The sequence below is a fragment of the Carcharodon carcharias genome, chromosome 4 (assembly GCF_017639515.1).
Source record: "Carcharodon carcharias isolate sCarCar2 chromosome 4, sCarCar2.pri, whole genome shotgun sequence".
Taxonomy (NCBI): domain Eukaryota; kingdom Metazoa; phylum Chordata; class Chondrichthyes; order Lamniformes; family Lamnidae; genus Carcharodon; species Carcharodon carcharias.
The window spans coordinates 16,118,952-16,138,084 of NC_054470.1; the positions used below are offsets into that span (position 1 = coordinate 16,118,952).

General features: G+C 44.6%; 1 protein-coding gene and 1 pseudogene across 10 annotated transcripts in view; both read left to right on the forward strand.

The window, feature by feature from the left end:
- The window catches only part of LOC121276954 (casein kinase I), a 284,162-nt gene that overhangs the window by 184,691 nt on the left and 80,338 nt on the right, over positions 1–19,133 (forward strand). For all 10 annotated transcript variants that reach the window (XM_041185689.1, XM_041185686.1, XM_041185693.1 and 7 more), the window contains 2 exons: positions 17,351–17,436; positions 17,544–17,628. In XM_041185689.1, the coding sequence (XP_041041623.1) occupies positions 17,351–17,436; positions 17,544–17,628 (171 nt within the window). The remainder of the gene's footprint in view (positions 1–17,350; positions 17,437–17,543; positions 17,629–19,133) is intronic.
- LOC121276955 lies at positions 14,539–15,173 on the forward strand (annotated as a pseudogene).

Here is a 19,133-nt window from a genome sequence, read left to right on the forward strand (position 1 = left end):
TAGTCGTTCTTCAGGTGTTAAGGGTTATCATAACTCTTGGGTAGTGATACTATGTACAGTAAGTGCGTGCTGGTACTTTACATCATTTCTATAGTTTTTGCAAAATGTTCCTTGTGGATGTATGTGATTAGACAAAGCAAATAAAAAAAAATATTGTGAAAGTTTTATAGTGTTGTGATCTTTACAATTCTTTAATACAATTGAGTATGAGTGAAAAGCAAATATGCTTCAGAAAACTAAACCTGAAGTTATTACTGTTGGAGGTATAGGGCCAAATCTTCCATTCTCCAGATCTTAGGAGGTCAGAAATACGGCTGAAGATGTGTGTCAGGACCCTGTGGAGGTCCTGAACGTGTGGACCTACTTGGGAATTGTCCAGGAAGTTTCAACTTTTGAAGGGCAATTCCCCTGCTTCCTAGGACCCTCCTTGGATGTCCCCAACTCTGAGATAGAGTTGGAGACATCAGACAGTTCCACAGTACTTAGTTGAAGTACCCAGGAAACGTTAAACAGATTAAAACCTAGTCTAACAACTGACCCTTGACAACACCACTACCCCCAGGGCCGCCTGACTACCCTCCCCGAAACGATCCGACTTCCCACCCCCGGCTTGACTACCATCCTGACCACCTGATGACCCCTCCCACCACCCTGACTACTCTTGTGACCTGAACCGACCAATCCTTTGCAGCCTACCCCCGACCATCCAACCTTACTGCCCCTGACCCAACTACGGTCCTGGCCACCCGACTGACTACCCCTCCTGGCCGCCAACCACCCCCCCCCCCCCCCCACCGACTTGCTTACACCCCTTCCCCCATTCACTTACCCACCTCACCCACTCATTTACCAACATTCAAACTGGACCTTTAAACTTACCATATGGTAGCTGGTGCTGTAAAAATGGAGGCTTGTCCAGTCTTCCCGTGACTCCGCTCCACTCCGATGGAGTTTCCTGATGGATGCTGTGCATTTCTGTGAAAGCCAGGCTCAGAAGATCCCAGAAGAAATGCGCAGCAGCATCAAGTCAGAATTTATGAGTGCAGCGGCAATCGGAGGGTCATTGCTACTGCTCGGATGAATGGGTCACAGTTGCTGAAATTGAGGACTACGTGAATTTGGAGGTTAATTTAATCCATAGAAGGCTATGATCATAATTCGTATTGAGCAAAGTAAAATATATATGGCAGTTACAGTTGATTAAATTTTGTACAGGTTATAAAAATGTTTCTCAATGTTGCCAAGTAATATCATACCCATCTGGAAATGTAAATTGAAAAGAAAAATCTGTTTAAATTTAAACTGAACAGTAGTTTGGGCTATATTAGTCGTCCATCTGTTGAAAGGAAAGGAGAAGTTGAGGGAAAAATGTAACTTCATTGTAGAATGTTCTTCATTCTGATATAACACAACGTTTGTAGCATGCAAGACAACACCATCTTGGTATGTCAGAAGACTCCATTTATTTTGGCCGATGAACAGATCCAGAAATTAATGCTTCTTTTATTTCAGTTAATCCCCTTGGCTTCTGCACAAAGCTGGTGACTTCAACAGAATTTGACCCGTACTTGTGTTTTACCCAGCATCTCTATCCTAAACATGTATGTGATTTAAGTGGCACAGGATCTAAGTGCAGTCCATCACATGCTGCACATCCTGTTATTCTGAGCCAGAAAGCCGGGGGGATTTGGAGTGGATTTTAAACTATGGCTGCGTTTTGAATAGAAGTGAGCAAGCAAACAACATTTTGCCAATTCTGTGCCAGTCTGTGTCTCTTTCAAAAAAAAAGAAATGTTTTGCAGTCATTTGACTGTATAGTACACACAAAACAGTGACGAGCACAAAGTATTGTTCCTATGCATGGAGTTTTTGTAATGCAACAGTGCTAGGCAACTGAGCAGCTGAAGTCTTGTTGCAGGATCAGCAGGAATGAAAGGCATTTTTGTGTTTTTAATATATATGCTGTTATTATATCTCTATTCCCAAAAGTTCAGTCAGTGGATAGGCTCCTAAGTCTCTGCTCTTGTATGACCTGAAGCTGGGATCTACACAAGTGAGCTTTGGGTAACCCAGATTTCTAATAGTTTTTATTTTCTTCCTCTAAATAGAAGGGAAATATCATAGAGCTATCAAAGTTGGTTATTAATAACCTTTGACTTGGAATTCCCATATATAGCTATTTAACTATTTCACCATCTAGAAGATACCACGACTGTAACATTAATTTTTTAGCTCTATACTCAAAAACTGGAAAGTGTCCAAGTAGTTTCCTGTCCATTTCACTTCAGTTACGACATCTGTTGTCATTTACTGGGTACAGGATGCATTATTGACAGCTTCAGCCGTCTACTAAACGATACATTACTGAAAAAATAAGTTGGAAATATTGTTTGCATATTAATTTTGTTATGTTTTTGACGGAAGTTCAAGTTGATGCAACTTATGAAAAAATTGACATTCAAAATCGTAGCTTGTTTAAAAAAAAATCTTCGAGGCAGTATTTAGCCTATAGTGAGTTAAAAGAGCTCTCATAATTTGGCTGCCACAGGGCAGGAAGTATACTAAACATTTTATTGGACGTATGTGGATGCTTTGGTGTTAAATTTCTCAATGTTTTGAGAAGTTGAAAGTACTTGTTTTTAAAAAAAAAAATTGATGGCTCCCTTTGAAGTGAACTGATGATCTGTGATCATTTGCACAAGCTGACATTTGGTAACCAAGTACTATCGTACTAACCTGTTGGTAATCAATCCATGTGTTCCTGGTTGAGCTCATTATCTGCAGTTTCAGGCATCTCTACTGTCCCTGGGCCTCATACCATTCTGCCTGTGCACTGTGAAGAGCTGGGTAACACAGAAGTAAGCTGGAGGATTCTGCAAACTTTGAGTGTGTCAGCAACATTTGCTGTTCCAGCCTTAACTCCAGGGAGAGGGTGAAAGTGAGAACTGAGGCCGCACCGTTGTCCATTTTTGTCCTTTGACCCTAACCGCGGCAGTAGTTGCTCGAGCTTGATCCCTTTATAATTTCAAGCTAGCTGAGGATGATATTTTAGTTTTAATATGTGGAAACCTAACGTTTTAGTTTTAAAATCATAGAATGGTTACAGCACAAAAGGAAACCATTCAGCCCATCATGTTTAATGTTGGCTCTCTGAAGGAGCAATTCATGTCGTGCCGTTCCCGTCTTTTCCCCTTAGCCCTGCACATTTCTCCTTTTCAGATAATGATCCAATTCCCTTTTTGATAGCCTCTTGACCTTGTGGAATGAGGCAGATGTCAAGACCCATGGGATTATGGAGCCAACCAGAATGCACCCATTGGGGTAGTTTTAGTCTTCACTGATAGGACAGTGATCTGGTGTAGTGGATTGCTTGCTATGTATAGATTTTCATTCCCTTAATTTTAATTAAAAGAATGAAAGGAGAGAGGAATGGAGAGGAGGGACTAGAGATGGTGGGAGTGGTATTACAGTAGCTGGGAGAAAGAAGGGAGGAAATTAGAGTGATTGGGAAGAGTAGGAAAGGGAGAAAGAGCAAACAGGTCAGGAGAGCATGGAGAAGAACAAAGGTGGGAGCAGTGAGTGGAGGAGAGGGGAGAGGGAGGGAAACAAAAGTAATTGATGTTCAAAATCAGGAACTCAGTTTCTGGCAGATAATCATTGCCATTAATTCTCTGTACCTTTTTGTAAGACCACTCATACTGGAGCTCATCATCATTATCATCTATCTGATTTTTTTTGCAGTAGCTAACGTAGCTAATTTTACTTGTTCCTATGCATTGTGTGTAAACTGTAACTGTTAACTGGGATCCCAATGCCTTCGCCTTCACCTTCCTCCCCACCACCTGATGACCTTGCGCTGCTCTGCTCCCTCACCTACTTGCGCCTTGTGGCACTACCTGTTCCCTTTCTTCAAACTCATTTGCCTAATTTTCTCTGACTAACTGCCCACACAGTTGCCAACAAACTGTGACTTCGCCTTCACAATATCCGAGCATTCCATTCTTTTTGAAGCTCTTTTGTGTCCCAGTGATTTTCCTTAATTATTTTCCCACTGGCCTTATGGCCCTGAATGTGCCTTCCCACTCCTCTTACATCATACTTTGCCTTTGTTCCACTATTGGTTACCACTTGTTTAACTACTGTGTCCTTTTGATGACTTGACGATCCCTTCCCACCTTGTCACAGCCTTGCTACTTCCAAAAAACACTACAACATGCTTCCCTAAGATTTATACCTTTGCGCGCCCCCCCCGCCCCCCCCCCCACTTTACCCCCTCCATTTTTTTTTCCTTTCCTTCCTGGTATCCACTGTTACCTTCTAATGTTAAATACATTTGTGACTTCTTGCTACCTCTAAACAATGATGTAAAAGCGCAAGTTGTTGTTGTTGTCATTGCTGTCGTTGTTTCTACCTCGCTCGCATACAGGTTGCTGCTTGGCACAAGACCCGTGTAACAGAAACTCGAGACGTGTGCACCCCTCTAAAGGAGGGTAGTGGCATCCTTTTCTAAACCAGCATCTTTCATTTGGACCATAGTTTCTTCATTCTCCTAATTGGAGCTGATCTTTTTCAGTCAAAAAATACCAATCGATTGAAATATTAAGTTGCACAAGAAATCAAAATAAGTGTTTAAAAAATTAGAATTTCATCTGTTATAGTGAATTCTAGTTAAAATTATGCTTTGGGATTATTTTAACAGCCACATCATCTGATGGAGAAATTCTGACATTCCTCCGAATCCAAAAGCTAATGAAAGCCTAAGTGCCAGCTGATAACAATTTACAAATTACTTTTAAGTATGTAGGCCTTTTAAAGATTCTACTACCTGTAAGCCAGAGCTTGGCCTAAATAGCCAAGTGGTTATGGTATTGGGTTTGTAACCCCAAGATCAAGAGTTCAAATCTCACAATGGCAAACTATGAAACAATGTAACTTCATCTGAAACAGATGGAAACAGCTTTGTACTTGAAACAGTTACCTGTAAGCCAGACCGAGGCTCCTTACCTTTTTGGATTTCATTAGGTTTGCTGAGGCATCAAGCTCACCTATGGACCAGTGTTTGGCGCAGTGCCCTTCCTTGCCCCCTTGCCCCTTTTTGCTCATGCTCATGCTTCAGATGGGTGCTTTGGTTGCTTAACCCAGGTGCTACTGGAACCTGGAAGAGACTGAATCCAGTGGGAATCAGGCGACTTATTGGGCCTGACCTTGGACACCCTATTAGTGCCTGATTTTAATATTAAGTAGACTAAAACTGACCCTACTCTCTCAAAGGATCAATAGTCACCTATCAGATTAGTTGAGTATTTGTTGAGGCCCTTTCAGCATCATCACTGAGCAGCCTTTTTCAATGTGTGAAAGTTATGGTAGGAAGGTGGTCACATCAAAGAAATATTTTAATTTTCTTGTTGTTTTGTATACTTTTCCTGCACGACAATATTGGCCTTGCAGTGCATAACTTTCCCATCTGAGATGATAGGCTCAAGATTTTTCCATCCATCCGCTCATGCTGCAACTTAGGATGACTGCCTTAAATGTTCACTTTCTCTTGGAAGATAAACTTATTTTCTGCTCAATCCCTGTCTAAGAAATGAGTATATAAATGAGTTTATCTTATGGTTTTGATTTGAACTTCCAATGCAACTGATAAACTTACTGATACTTCATTGAGGACCATACTCCTGAGGCTGTGTTTTGAATACGAGTTGGCTCAAGTGATTCCCACACAAGTGAGCTGTGGATTTTAATCATTTCATCGTGGATAGTTGTCACTGGGGCTCGAGCGCTTCCCCACAAGAGGGCAGTGGTGGGGAAAGAAACTTGGGGCAACTGTTAAGTTAAAAATAGCGGTTCTGTTGTTTCAATAGTGCTGTTTGCTTTAATGTATGACTATATAGAAAGACTGGTTTTGTAACAACACGCCCATGGGAACAGCAGTGAATCACAGTCCTGACATCATTTACACAGCCTGTAAACGGAGGCCTAGCAATCTCTTGGTAGACTCCTCACTCGATTATGCCCAAGCTGTAAATTATTTCATCGCCTTCTGTAAGTCGTCTTGTGACTGAAGAGTCTGACACGGGATCAACACAGGACACCCACAAACCTGGCAGTTCATATTGTCGTTGTTGGTGCTTTGGGGGGGGTGGGGGAATCTTCTGCAGCTGCGCCACATCTGGCCTTCTCGAGAGCATGTCTGATATTGCGAGTTTGGCATAGGTGGTCCTCAGTCATGCTGAACCAAATTTCAGTGCTCGTCTCCAGGCGGGGCAGTCAGCTGCAGTGTTTTCCCAAGAGACGGGTCTGCAATGCAGAAGTTTGTCAGGTTTTTTTTAGACTGCCCTTTTATCATTTGTATCCTAGAGGTAGGTATAGCACAGCAAAGGCCCCAGGGGAAATCGAGGCAAACCCACAAGTAACCTGAAGCCATGCGTTGAATGGTTAATTTTTATGTTGGATTATTTCTTGATGTTGTTGCTACTTTTTTGTGGTTTGGTATATTGCCCATGATATTTAAAACTGAATTATAAGCAGAATTGGCTACTTTCCAAATGAGGATAAAGATTAAATTAAGGATCAAAAATAATAAAATACAAATTATATCAACATCACTGATAATTTGGATGCATAATCTACAAAAGACTGGTGTTTGTTAAAAAGATAACATATTATAAGCATGCAGCACAAAATGCAATATCTGAAAGAGAAAAATTGCTTACTGTTCTGGGTGCAACCTTCATCCTGCCTGGCATGATTATTCCTATTATACTTCTCTTATCCTCTTCCTGTTGGTATTTTCCCTTTGACAAATGGAAAATATTGACGATATGTTTGACAAACCTTTGGCCTTATTAGAAGTTGGTACTGCTCAGATTCACTGGTAATATTCCATGATAATCTTACCAGTCCTTGCAGCATTATGGTAACCTGTCCTTGCAGAGAGATGCATAGCAAGATCACTGAGTTGAAGCTCGGGCGTACTGAAATCAAACCATCATAGGAGAAACCTCCGTGCCATTAGATTGTAAAGTGCTGAAATATTGGAGGATATTTAGTTTTACAAATCTCTCGACTAGCTTGTATATGTACTTTGCATTTAGGACTGTTGGCGTAGCTAATGTTTTGGCACTTTGTTTTGTCTGGATACATACTGTTGGAGCTCAAAAAACCCAATATACTCACTATTTATTTATGGAACCTGAACATATATTGGCTATGTTTTAACCACTGATCGCAGTTGAACAAAAAACACAGCTGCAAGAATAGGTTTTCAGTGGGATTTTTGACACTCCTTTTGATCACATTTATTGCATTACAGAGGTTCTGCAAAATCAGCCTAGTCTTTCATGTCACAACTTCAAAATGGTGAGGTGGCACTACCTTCTCTGGTAGTCTTTCCCTGTGCAACCAGAATCACCATACCAAGAGTTCTACATGCCAGCATTTTACCTGCTTGCTGGTTGATTAAGCTCTAGGCCACTTTGTTTAGTATGGATCTTCCCTTGACTTCAAGGAAGGCCTGAATACAGAAAATTGAAGTTGTGGATATATCTTTCAACACTTTGTGTACTTAGTGCTCGGAATTCTTTTTATGGAATACACATTGCAAAACAGGTTCAGCACTTGTTTTGTATGTGTTGAGGTAATATTAATGTGATTAGATAGCAGCATTCAACTTTTTGACAATGTCAGCAGTCTAACAATGCTAACTATTTAAGGACTCTTGTGTTTTGTGACATTATTAATTTATGATGAGACCCTGTCAGGTAGTTTGCTTTGTAAGAACTGTCTTCAGATTTCATTTCATTTGGCAATGAGCCTGAGGTAGAAAGGGGAAGCACTAAGGTCCACCTTGTTTCTTCCTCTTAAATAGTCCTGTCGTTTTCTATTTGCTCTTGGGCTTACTTTGTTTTGATAGTAAGATTGTTATACCTATATTAATCTACCTCGTCAATGAACTTTGACGCTACTTCTCATTACTCTAACCTGCCTGAACATGAATCTTTTCATGCTCCAATCTGATCCGCATTTGGCAGGGCTGCAAGCCTTTAAATTGATGGGAAAAGTTTTCACTGAAGGATTGGTTCATGCAACTGGAAATTTTGTGATTGCAATATAATGTACAAAAGTCACTAAATCGCATTGAAGAATGTGCTCCAAGAGCACATCAGCAATTCCATTCAGTGAGCACCTGAGTGATGCATTGCAAGAAGGTGCCATATTCACTCCCTGGTCGGTGACAAATTCACATCTGACCTGGAACAGCAGTGGGCTGATGACAAACTGGCCTTCATGCTCTTTAAGTTAAGGAGGTGAGCATCAACCAGGGCTCTGTTTATTATTACCCACTTCCTCCTTTAGCTTCATGTGTTCATGGGATGTTGGTGATGCTGGCTAGGCCAGCATTTATTGCCCATCCCTAATTGCCCTTGAGAAGGTGGTGGTGAGCTGTGAGCTGCCTCTTAAACTGCCGCAGTCCAAGTGGTGTATTTGGACACGGCTTGCATATGATGCATCAGCAGTCAAATAGCAGGACTCACTCACATACATAACCAGTGATCATTCAGACCAGTTGCTGAGGATTGACCACCGGCTGTGGAACTGCACCCTAGCAAGGAGACCATACTTTCACGGAAATTGGGAAAATTGTTACGGAAATCCCTGGTGATTCCCCTGGTTTGGCTCTGATCTTTGCTACTTCAAATATAATGAGGGCAGGCTTGAATATATCTGGTGAGCAGCTTAGCCATCCCCAATCTTTCAGTCCTTGTAAACTACCGCCCCATCTTCAACTTACCTTTTCTGTCCAAAGTCTTTGAACATGTCACAACCCAAATCCATGACCGTCTTTCCTGTGCATTCATGTTTGAACTCCTTCAGTCATGTTTTCAGTATATGTCACAGCACGAATACCACCTGAAAAATAAGTCACAAAGACACCCTTTGACTGGGACCACAGTTTACTATCCTTTCTCAGCCTCTACGATTTTTGACCCATTCTCCAGCTCAGTGATACTGCTCACGCTTAAATTTGCACTTGCCTCTCCAATTGTAGTTAGAGTATCTCCCTCAATGGCTTGTCACCCTGCATCCACACAATTAGCTCTGAAGTTCCCAAAGCATCTCTCCTTGGTCCCTTCCTCTTCACTGTGTGCATGCTGCCCTTTGGTGACATTACCTCAAAATATATGATCAGGTTCTACTTGTGTTCTGAGGACGCGCAGCTTTATTTCTCCACTATTTTTCTTTACCCCTCCTTTGCCTCCATGTTGTCACGCTGCTTGTCTGAAATCCAGCTCTCGAAGAGCCACAACTATCTCCAGTTAAACTTGGGAAGACTGAAGCCATTGCCTTTGTCCCCTTGCCACTGATTTCCAGCTGCCTCGCTAGTCATTGTTTCAGGTTAAACCGAGTTGCTCATATCCTGAGCATGCTATTCGACCTTCCAAGCTGTGTCGCTGGCTCCATATTCTCCTCAGCAAAACGGCCACAGCTACCAGGAGTTCTGCTGAAGGGTCATGAGGACTCGAAACGTCAACTGTACTCTTCTCCGCCGATGCTGCCAGACCTGCTGAGTTTTTCCAGGTATTTTTTATTTTTTGTTTTGACATGTGTGGAGTCGAGTCTCTAGCTTATCTGCCCACTCAAGCAACGTGGACACCTGAAAGTGCCACCAAGTGCTCCAGAGCTTTTCATTCCATGGGCGCGGACTGCAAACTAATGAGCGTTTTAATGGCACTGTAGAACAGTTGGACAGCTGGGCACGTTGTACAACCTCCTTGCTAAAACTGGCCATGGAGGCTCTCTCAGCCCCTTGCAATGTCGACATTCAGGTTTGGACCAGTCTCCCCCATGGTTCAAGCCTACAGGGCAGCCTGGCAGTGTGGGTTAGGAGAATGCCTGCGCCTGAGCTGAGAGCACAGCCTGCAGTCCAATGGGGAAAGGTGTTGCCAATTGGTCAGGTGGAGGTGGGTGGGGTCTTGGGCAGCCACAAGCATCGCACTAAACTCTGGCCATCCAAGTGCTGGCCAGCACCCACTAGGATGTGTTAAGATGCTTTCACACTTAACCAAGGGAGGTTCTTATAACACCCAAGCTAACCATGTGCTTCTCTTTTATTCTACAGAAGGAGTACATCAGGATCTTGGAGCTTCGTGAACTAGCTGTATGTACAGAGAGCGAAGAGGACGGAGAAGAGAGTGACTCAGGTGCTGGGCTGCGCTGAGGGAGGAGCAGCACCCTCGGAGAAGGGGTGGCTGGGGACCCCACACACACCACCAAAGAGCCACAGCGAGCCGTTGCTGGTCCGCGCCTAGCCAGAACCAGGGTCTATCGATGCCGCCTTTCATTACTGCAGATGACCGGAAATCAGTGTCACAGAAGACTGCACATGTTTAGGGCACTGGTCGTTTACATCTGTCAGCTACTGCAGGATTTGGCACCACGGGGACATGGAGGGCATCCACTGCCAGTGGCTGGGAAATTGACTGGGGCGCTCAGTTTTTAGGCCAGTGGCTCCTTTCAAGGCTCCACAGGTGACCTCTGTGGGATATCACAATCCTTCACCCACAAATGTATCCGTGAGGTCACGAATGCCATCTTCACAAGGGCACACAACTTTGTGCATTTCTGCCTGGGACCAGGAGAGCCAGGAAGCAAGAGCGATTGGATTTGCCCAGATCTCGGGCTTCCCACAGGTGCAGGGTGCCATCGACTGCACTCACGTGGCGCTCAGATCTCCGTTGCAATAAGCGGTCAACTATATGTCAACCGCCAGGGCTTCCATCTGCTCAATGTGCAGTGGTGTGCAACTATGCCGTACACATCCTGCAGGTCTGTGCAGTTTCCAGGGAGTGTCCAAGACTCCTACATTCTCAGTAGGTCACAGATCCCTGAAGTCTTCTGACCCTGTGGGCCCTCACCGAGGCTGCAGGGATGGCTCCCCTGTCACAAGGGCTACCCACAGAGGTCATGTCTGATGACATTCGTGTGGCAGCCTCAAACTACAGCAGAGCAACGTTACAACGAGGCTCATGCTGCAACTCGCAACTTGGTGGAGCAAACCATGAGGTTCCAGTGTCTGGACCGGTCTAGTGGAGCCCTGCGATGTAGTCCATGGAGGGCATCACACTCGTTGTCTGATGCACCCTTTACAGCCTGGTGCTGCAACAGCAAGAGGAGCTGGCTGAAGAGGAGTTGCAGGAGCAGGAGGTCTCTGATGAGGAGGACACCAACGGGGATGAAGGTGAGGAGGTTCTCTAAGGCACTGATGACTGCGATGAGGCCCTCGTACTGGCCAATGTAGGAGGAACGTCCTGGGCCATGATGGCTGTGTTGACCTTGGTGCATTGGCATGCCGGTGCTGGCACCTCAATCTGAAAGCAGACGGACTACTCCATCATGCCTTGCAATCTGAGGCGTGCAGCAGGCATCCCTTCCTGATGTTCTGGAGTTTGCCTTTACAGCCCTAGCAACTGAGGTATGACCGAGTCCAGAAACTGGTCAGCTGACTTGAACTCGGAAAACTTCTAGCCTCCAGCAGTCCTCCAAGTGCTGGGGACTTGGGAAGTCCCTGCCTCCACCTGCTGTGGATCTGAAGTGCAATTTGTTCACCAAATTGTGATCCTGAGGCTACTCCAAAGATAGGTCTCACCGAGGTGTGTGTCTCTGTGCTGGTGGAGGGTGTGGGTGAGCGCTGTAACAGGACTTCAAGGAGGGTGCCTTCAGGTTATTCTTCAGAGGCTACTTCTTGGGGCTTGATTGTGGACCCTGGGTTGTGGACTCCGTTGGGTGTTTCCCAAATGTGCAAGGAGAGATAATTAGCGCATGGCAGTGGTCTGTGAAAGAGGACACATTACTCGCAGCATGGTTGTCTGATGGATGTTGTATTGCTTGATCCTCGCTTGGTAGAGTGGCGCCAACCTCACCGTCAGCACAGAATGGTCCAGACCCTTGCCGGTCAACTGGATGGCTGTTTTCAAAGTCCGTGAGGACTCTTATTTCAGGCATTCCTCCACCAGTCTGCGACCTCTCCCTCTTGTGTGCCAGCTTGTCCTACATGAGTAGAGATGGAGAGATTGTAAGTAGGACACCTACCAGGCCAGATGCCAGGTATACAGGTCTTATGTCTGGGTGATGAGTGGTCCCATGGATGAGATGTGGACAATGAAGGTGTGTATAAAAGAGTGAATGGTGATGTCCCTTTAACTGGCAGTGAGTGAGGCCCGTTTGGATGTGTGATGGGTTTGTGAGTGTGTGAGTTGTAAGAGATGAAAAGAGTGACTTACCCTGGCAGAATGGAGGAGATCATTCAGCCTCTTGAGGCACTGGGTGGTTGTCCTCTTTTTCAGGGCGTTGGCACTGACCACCTCTGCCACCACCTCCCAAGCCGGATTGCTTGATGTTGCTGACCATCCTTCAGCCAGAGCTGGAGTGGAGCACATCACGGCGGGCCTCCATTGTGTCCAAGAGACGCATCACTGAACCTGGGGACTGCAGTGTTTTTGCCTTTTGGGGCCGTGTCTTCCGCACAGCAATCCTGGGCTGCAAGCACCGAGGTGGATGCGTGGCTGCACTTTTTAAATATGGTGCCCGGCGTGAAGCAGAGAGATAATAGCGTGGCGGGCGAATGAGAGCCTTTCTGCCATTGAAACGGTGTGTTTTCTGGGAATGTGTGATTAATGTGGCGGGGTTGGGATGATGTGGCTGGTGGGTAAAATGTGGTTCTTCCTGCTCGCTACTGCACTTAATGCAAATCTGGAACGATTCCGTGCATTGAATTTTTCACAATATGTTATAAGATAAGTTCAGATAGTTAAGACCCAGCGTAAATGAGTTTAATAATCTCTTCATGCTAGTTATATTATAAAATACAATGGACTTTTAAAGCACATTTCCCACAAAGCTGACATGTCCAATTCTTTTCACATATACAGATAATCGGTTAATACTTTCTATTGTTCAGGCTGAAAATGAGATAAATGCTATTTTAATTAAGTTGCTTAATTTGATTGACTCCTGTTTCTCATTTACATGCTGCCTCTTGGGGATACCATCCAAAAGTAGAGCAAGTTCCACTTGTACGCTGATGACGTCTAGCCCCACCTCATTATCTGCCTCTCTCAAACCTTCCACTACCTCTGATTTGCTACACTTTTTCTCTGATATCCGCTCCTGGCTGAGCAGCGATTTTCTCCCAACTAAACTTTAAGAATACGGAAGCCATTGCCTTTCGTCCCGACAACAAACGCAGTTCCATCACTCTCCGAAGTCACTGCTTGAGATGAACCAGACTGTTTGTAACCTTGGGGTCCTATTTTGCTCTGTGATCAGCTTTCAACCTCATTACCATTCTGCTCAATTCCACCTCCATAACATCACTCATCTCTGCCCCTATTGCTCCCTTGTGCTGAAACTCTCATCCAGTTGCTATCTAGATACTTGCATATTTCAATGCTCTGCTGACTGGCCTCCCATCTTCCACCCTTCGTAAACTTGAGCTCATCCAAAACTCTGCTGCTAGTATCATAACTTACACCAAGTCCTGTTCTTCCGCCACCCCTATGCTTGCTACCTTATGTTGGCTCTCAGCCCAACAATGCCTTGATTTTAAAATTCTGATCCTTGTTTCCAAATCAATCCAGGGTTTTTCCCCTCCCTATCTCTGCACATTCCTCCAGCCCGCCAACCCTCCAAGATCTCTGCGTTCCGATTCTGGCCTCTTGGGCATCCTATTGATGACCCTGTCTTTAGCCTCTTGGGCCCTAGGTCTGGAATTCTCTCCCTCAGCCTCCCTATTTCCCTCTTGTCTTCTTCAGACACTCTGCAAAGCCTACCCACTTGACTAAGTGGTCCTAATTTCTCCTCATGTGACTCGATGTCAAATTTTATTTGAAGTTCCTGTGAAGGACTTTGGGACATTTTGCTGTGTTAAATATGCTTAATGAATGCAAGTTGTAGTTGGTGTTGGTACCAGGTAACTTGATTTTTGTTTGTTCTAAAAATGACTGCATTAACAACAGTAAACCCTCTGAACTATCTGCTCTTTCTGGAACTCGTTCCAAAGTGGACAAGCAAATACCCTCCTAAAAACCCTGACTTTCTTTGTGAAATGCGGAAGGTTTGCAAGTGTGTTTGTCTTTAGTTGTTTACATTTAACTTCTCTGAATTATCACAAATTGCAAATAAAGATAAGTTTCACTTTGAACTCTATCACTGCAGTGTTATGAAATTGATACAAGTATTGTTTCAGGTACTGCAATAACTATGGGTAGACCCAATTTAGTTCCCACCAACACTTGTTTTGATCGTGTGAGTCTTACAAATGGCAAATGAGTGTCGTGATCTATGGGGCAGAATTTTTGCCCCAATATGGGGGCAGGAACAGAGGCAGGTGGATACGGAAAATTGTGCTCTGGCTGTTGTGTTGGTTTGCCATCGCCATTCTGACAGTTGGTGATTTTGCTCAGGAGGGGCAGAAGGTAGGACATAGCAACCTGCCCAGTTTGGGTCAGAGGCAGTTAAGCTGGTTGTGCGGTACTGATGGCAGCCAAGCGGGGAGCTCTGATCGTGCTGGAGGGGATGGATTGGCCCAGGAAGAGCACCCAATGTCAGAAGCTGCAGGAGGCTCTGCAGCAGGGGGCCGAGGTACTGCGGCTCCTGGACAGAGGGTCCGAAGTTGGCCGCCTGATTGATTGGCTCATACCTGGAGAAGAAGAATAACCTGGATGGTCACAGTGTGCATCTGCTCTTTGCTGCCAATAGATGGGAACGAGTGCCACTGATTAAAGAGAAGTTACAGCAAGGGGGTCACTCTGATCCTGGATAGATATGCATTTTGTGGAGTTGCGTTCACAAGTGCAAAACCAGATTTCACACTGGAATGGTGCAAACAACCAGACATTGGTATTCCAAAAACTGATGTAACCCTCTTCCTTCATCTTAACCCTTCGATAGCCATGAAGCGAGGGGGCTTTGGCAATGAGTGGTATGAAAATCTCGCCTTCCAGGAGCTCGTGCTTCAACAGATTGAAGAGCTGTGAAAGATGGGAGCCTAGATTGGAAGACATTAGATGCTTCTCAGAGTATTTAAGATTTACACCAGGAGATAATATTTAAAGTGCAGAAAACCATAGAGAAAGCCGGTGAGGAGCCTAATCGGAGAACTCTGGAAATAAGGTCCTTCTTTCCTGCACAGGGGATGAGAAATTTGGGGGAAGGGGAGGTCAGAGGAAAATATTGGTCACTGCCTTCCAGCTTCCAAATTCACCTGCTGGGTTCCATCAGGTGCTATGGAAGCACTTGTTTCTGCTGCTTAGCGTTTAAAGGGGATGTTTGAATGGGACAGTCTTGTCCCTTTTTATGAAAGCCAACCATGCCGTAATATTAGAAAAATAAAACTGAATATTTGTATCTTGGTCAAAAAAAAACTAGCTTTTTGTTGGTTCATTAAGGGCCAGTTTGCTATTTTTGTGAAGAGACACTGACTTTACAATGGATCTGGAACGGTCAATGTAGAAGCTGATTGCAACACAAGGGGGAGTTAGTCATGGTCGTATCATTCAATTCGTTGGGCCCATAAAAAGGGTGCACAATTGAGAGGGTCATTGGCACGCAGGTGTCATTGGGTGAGCAGAGTCAGTGGAGCAAGTGATCTATGAGTGTTTGATCACTGGAGGAGGCTGTGACCCTTCAGATTTCAGCAGCGGGGGGGATTGGTGTGGTGGGGTGAGAGCAGTAATGATTCAGTGCAGCTGAACGCAAGCAAAGCAATAAAGGCAACATGGAATGAAGGTACCCTTGAGACAGGGTTGAGTAGCGATGAAAGTCAACACCTCGGGTACAAATGCAGAGCTCCGGTATGAGGAGAGGAGAGAAGAGGGGAGGTATGAGGGGCGGAAAGACAACAAAGGCCATGCCTTTAGCACAGAGTGTACTGCTGAAGAAGGAGCTACTTGGACATGTCAGAATCAGTATCGGAGGAGACTGCGCCTATCTTGGCAGATGGTACCTGACATTTGTGCTCTCATTGAGGAAGACTTCATAGCTCGTAATACTGCCCTACATGCCCTGCCAGTGGCTGTTAAGGTTACTGTGGCCTTGCACATTGTCAGTTCTAGCTTATTCCATGGATCAGCTTTGAATCTCGGTGGTCTCTTGCTTGTGGCAGCACACTATATTGCATTCCGTAGGTCACCGGGGCTGGGCAGTACATGTAATTACAGACCGCTGGGACATCATGGGCATTAAGGGCAGTGGGTTTTGCCTCCATCACTGGATTCCCCCAACTGCATGTGGACAACGAGCTAGCAACCAATGAGATTCATCAACAGGAGGAGCTTCCACTCCCTCAAAGCTCAACTGGTCTGCGACCATGTGTCTGCTTGCTTTCCTAGCAGCTGCCTTGATGCCTTCATCCTCCGACAGTCCAGAGTGCTGCAGCTCTTCATGTCACCACCGAATCTCTCTGGACGGATTCTAAGGGATAAGGGGATATCTCTTGAAGAGATGGCTACTCAACCCCTTTACACCAGGATAGAGACACAGCCGCTACGACTGAAGCCATCTGCTCATAAAGACTAGCATTGATGAGGCCATTGGGCTGCTGAAGATGTAGTTCTGGTGCCTCAACCGGTCGGGTGGAATTCTGCAGTACACTCCAAGGGTCTCGCACATTGTGCTGAGCTCTCCATTACATGGTCCTCCAAGATGTTTGGACCTTAAAGGGTGAGGCAATAGATGGCTACTGTTCATAGGAGGACTAAAATGCAGAGCAGAGCAGTGCCCATGCTGTGCAGGAAGATGGCTGAGGCCAGTGCAGGACTCAAAGCTCTGATCTGAATAACATGAACGCTAGGGCATATCTGATCCAGGCATGTTTCACCTGGGCAGTGGAGCTAAGATATTCTTCTGTCAGTTAATGGTCAGGTTCTCTCCAGAGGAGAGCGTTAGTTAGAAGATCCTAGTCTTGGTTAAGGAATGGCATCAACTATTAGCCTAAGAATAAAACCAACCTCAGCCCAAAGATTAATTTTAAAACAAGCACCATATACCGTTCTACTACCCCATTCAAATAGAAGTTACTTTGTATATGGTTTTATTTATACATGTGTGCAGTGTAATTGTTGTTAGCTGAACTTCAGTTTGTTGAAAAACTGCCTATTCTTCTTAAGGTCTCTTAGTATGCAGCCAAATAAATACAAAGATTTTTCACATGTCCTTGCATGAGAAAAGAAAATGAAATGATGGCAAAATAAGTCCAACATTTATAATATAATGTCGTGACTACTTTTTAAAGTCCTGGAAATTTAAAAAGGAAAGATATTTAATAGTTTTTTTTTTAATTCCTTGACAGAACAAAGCAGAAGAGATGACTTAGAAGCATTAGGTCACATGTTCATGTATTTCCTTCGTGGCAGTCTTCCTTGGCAGGGCCTTAAGGCAAGTTTTATTTTCCCCTCGGACTCTTTGGTTTTCAAATCCAAACTGCTAATTACCGATTAGCACTGCCCTGGTAACGTCATTGCTGAGTTCACTTTCTTTTCCAGGCGGACACATTAAAAGAAAGATATCAGAAGATTGGGGACACCAAGCGAGCAACACCAGTCGAAGTGTTGTGTGAAAACTTTCCAGGTAATTTTCAGTCACTCGGCAGACCCAGGGATCCTCAAGCTTCCAGATGTTTAGACCCATTTCTGTCACTTAACTTCATTGTTTATTTCTGCCATGAAACGTCAATGTTCCACTGCAATTTGCAAGGTTTGCAAGGCTCCCGATTGATAACTAGTAGTGTTGATGGGGTGTCATCACTATATAGAGAAAGGCGAGGGAAATCAGACTATGCTATTTTAATTTTAGTATTTGTACGTAGCAAGTGTTAGAACGCATTCCGACCTGATTTTTCTTCGTTGTTGAGATCCAGATTCATGGTGAACGTTTTCTGCTGACCTGATGTCATTACCCACAGATGCATGGATTTTATGCAGCTGATGGGATCCAAAGCTGAATGTGATGGATTTTTTGAAGGCTCTAAAGGACTGTCCAAATTGTCAGCCTTCTTTGCGTTTGTGGTATAGCAAGGCATGCAGCTCGAGCAAGATTACAAAGGGATTGGCAGTGCTGTTGATAAGAAAATGAGTGAAGACAACACCTAGGGTACGATGCATAAAGAGTGGGAGTCTGAAATTGTCCAAGTTTTAAAACCTTGGGCAAAGGAGGGGAGAATTCTGTTTATATATTGGGTTTTGCATTATTCAGCTCATGAAATGATGACTTTAAGTTGTATTTCCCTCTATTCCTTCTTCCAATTCTGAAAGCAGTGACTTATATTGGGATATATGTCCATAGATGCGAGGGGACCCCCTGTCACAATTCTTCCTATATGAGCCCAGGTTTTGAGTGGAGGTACTAGACCTGATGGACGTATGTCTGCTTCTTCCATGAGCATTACAGAACTTGCTGGATTTATAAACTTCAATGACTATTTCTCCTTTGTCTATACCCTGTAGAAAAACATTTTAAATGCATGCATATTTTGCATTTTTTCATTGATTCATGGGATGTGAGTGTAGTGGGCAAAGCCAGTATTTATTGCCCGTCCTAGTTTCCCTCGAGAAGCTGGTGGTGAGTCAGTTTCTTGAACCGCTGGAGTCCATGTGGCATGGGGGCACCCATAGTGCTTTTAGGAAGGGTGATCCAGGTTTTTGACCCAGCGACTGTGTGAATATTTTTATACTTGTAGATTTGGTTCCAAGTCAGGATGTGGTGTGGCTTGGAGGGGAACTTGCAGGTGGTGGTGTTCCCATTCATTTGCTGCCCTTGTCCTTCTGGGTGATAGAAGACGCAGGTTTGGAAGGTACTGTTGAAGGAGGCTTGGTGAATTGCTGTATTCCATCTTGTAGATGGTATACACTGCTGCTTCTGTGTGTTCGTGGTAAAGGTGAATGTTTAAGCTGGTGGATGGGGTGCCAGTCAAGTTGGTTGCTTTGTTCTGGATGGTGTCAAGCTTCTTGAGTGTTGTTGGAGCTGCACTCATCCAGGCAAGTTGGGAATATTCCATCACGTTCCTGACTTGTGACTTGTAGCTGGTTGACAGGCTTTGGGGAGGCAGGATGTGAGTTGATCACTGCAGAATTCCC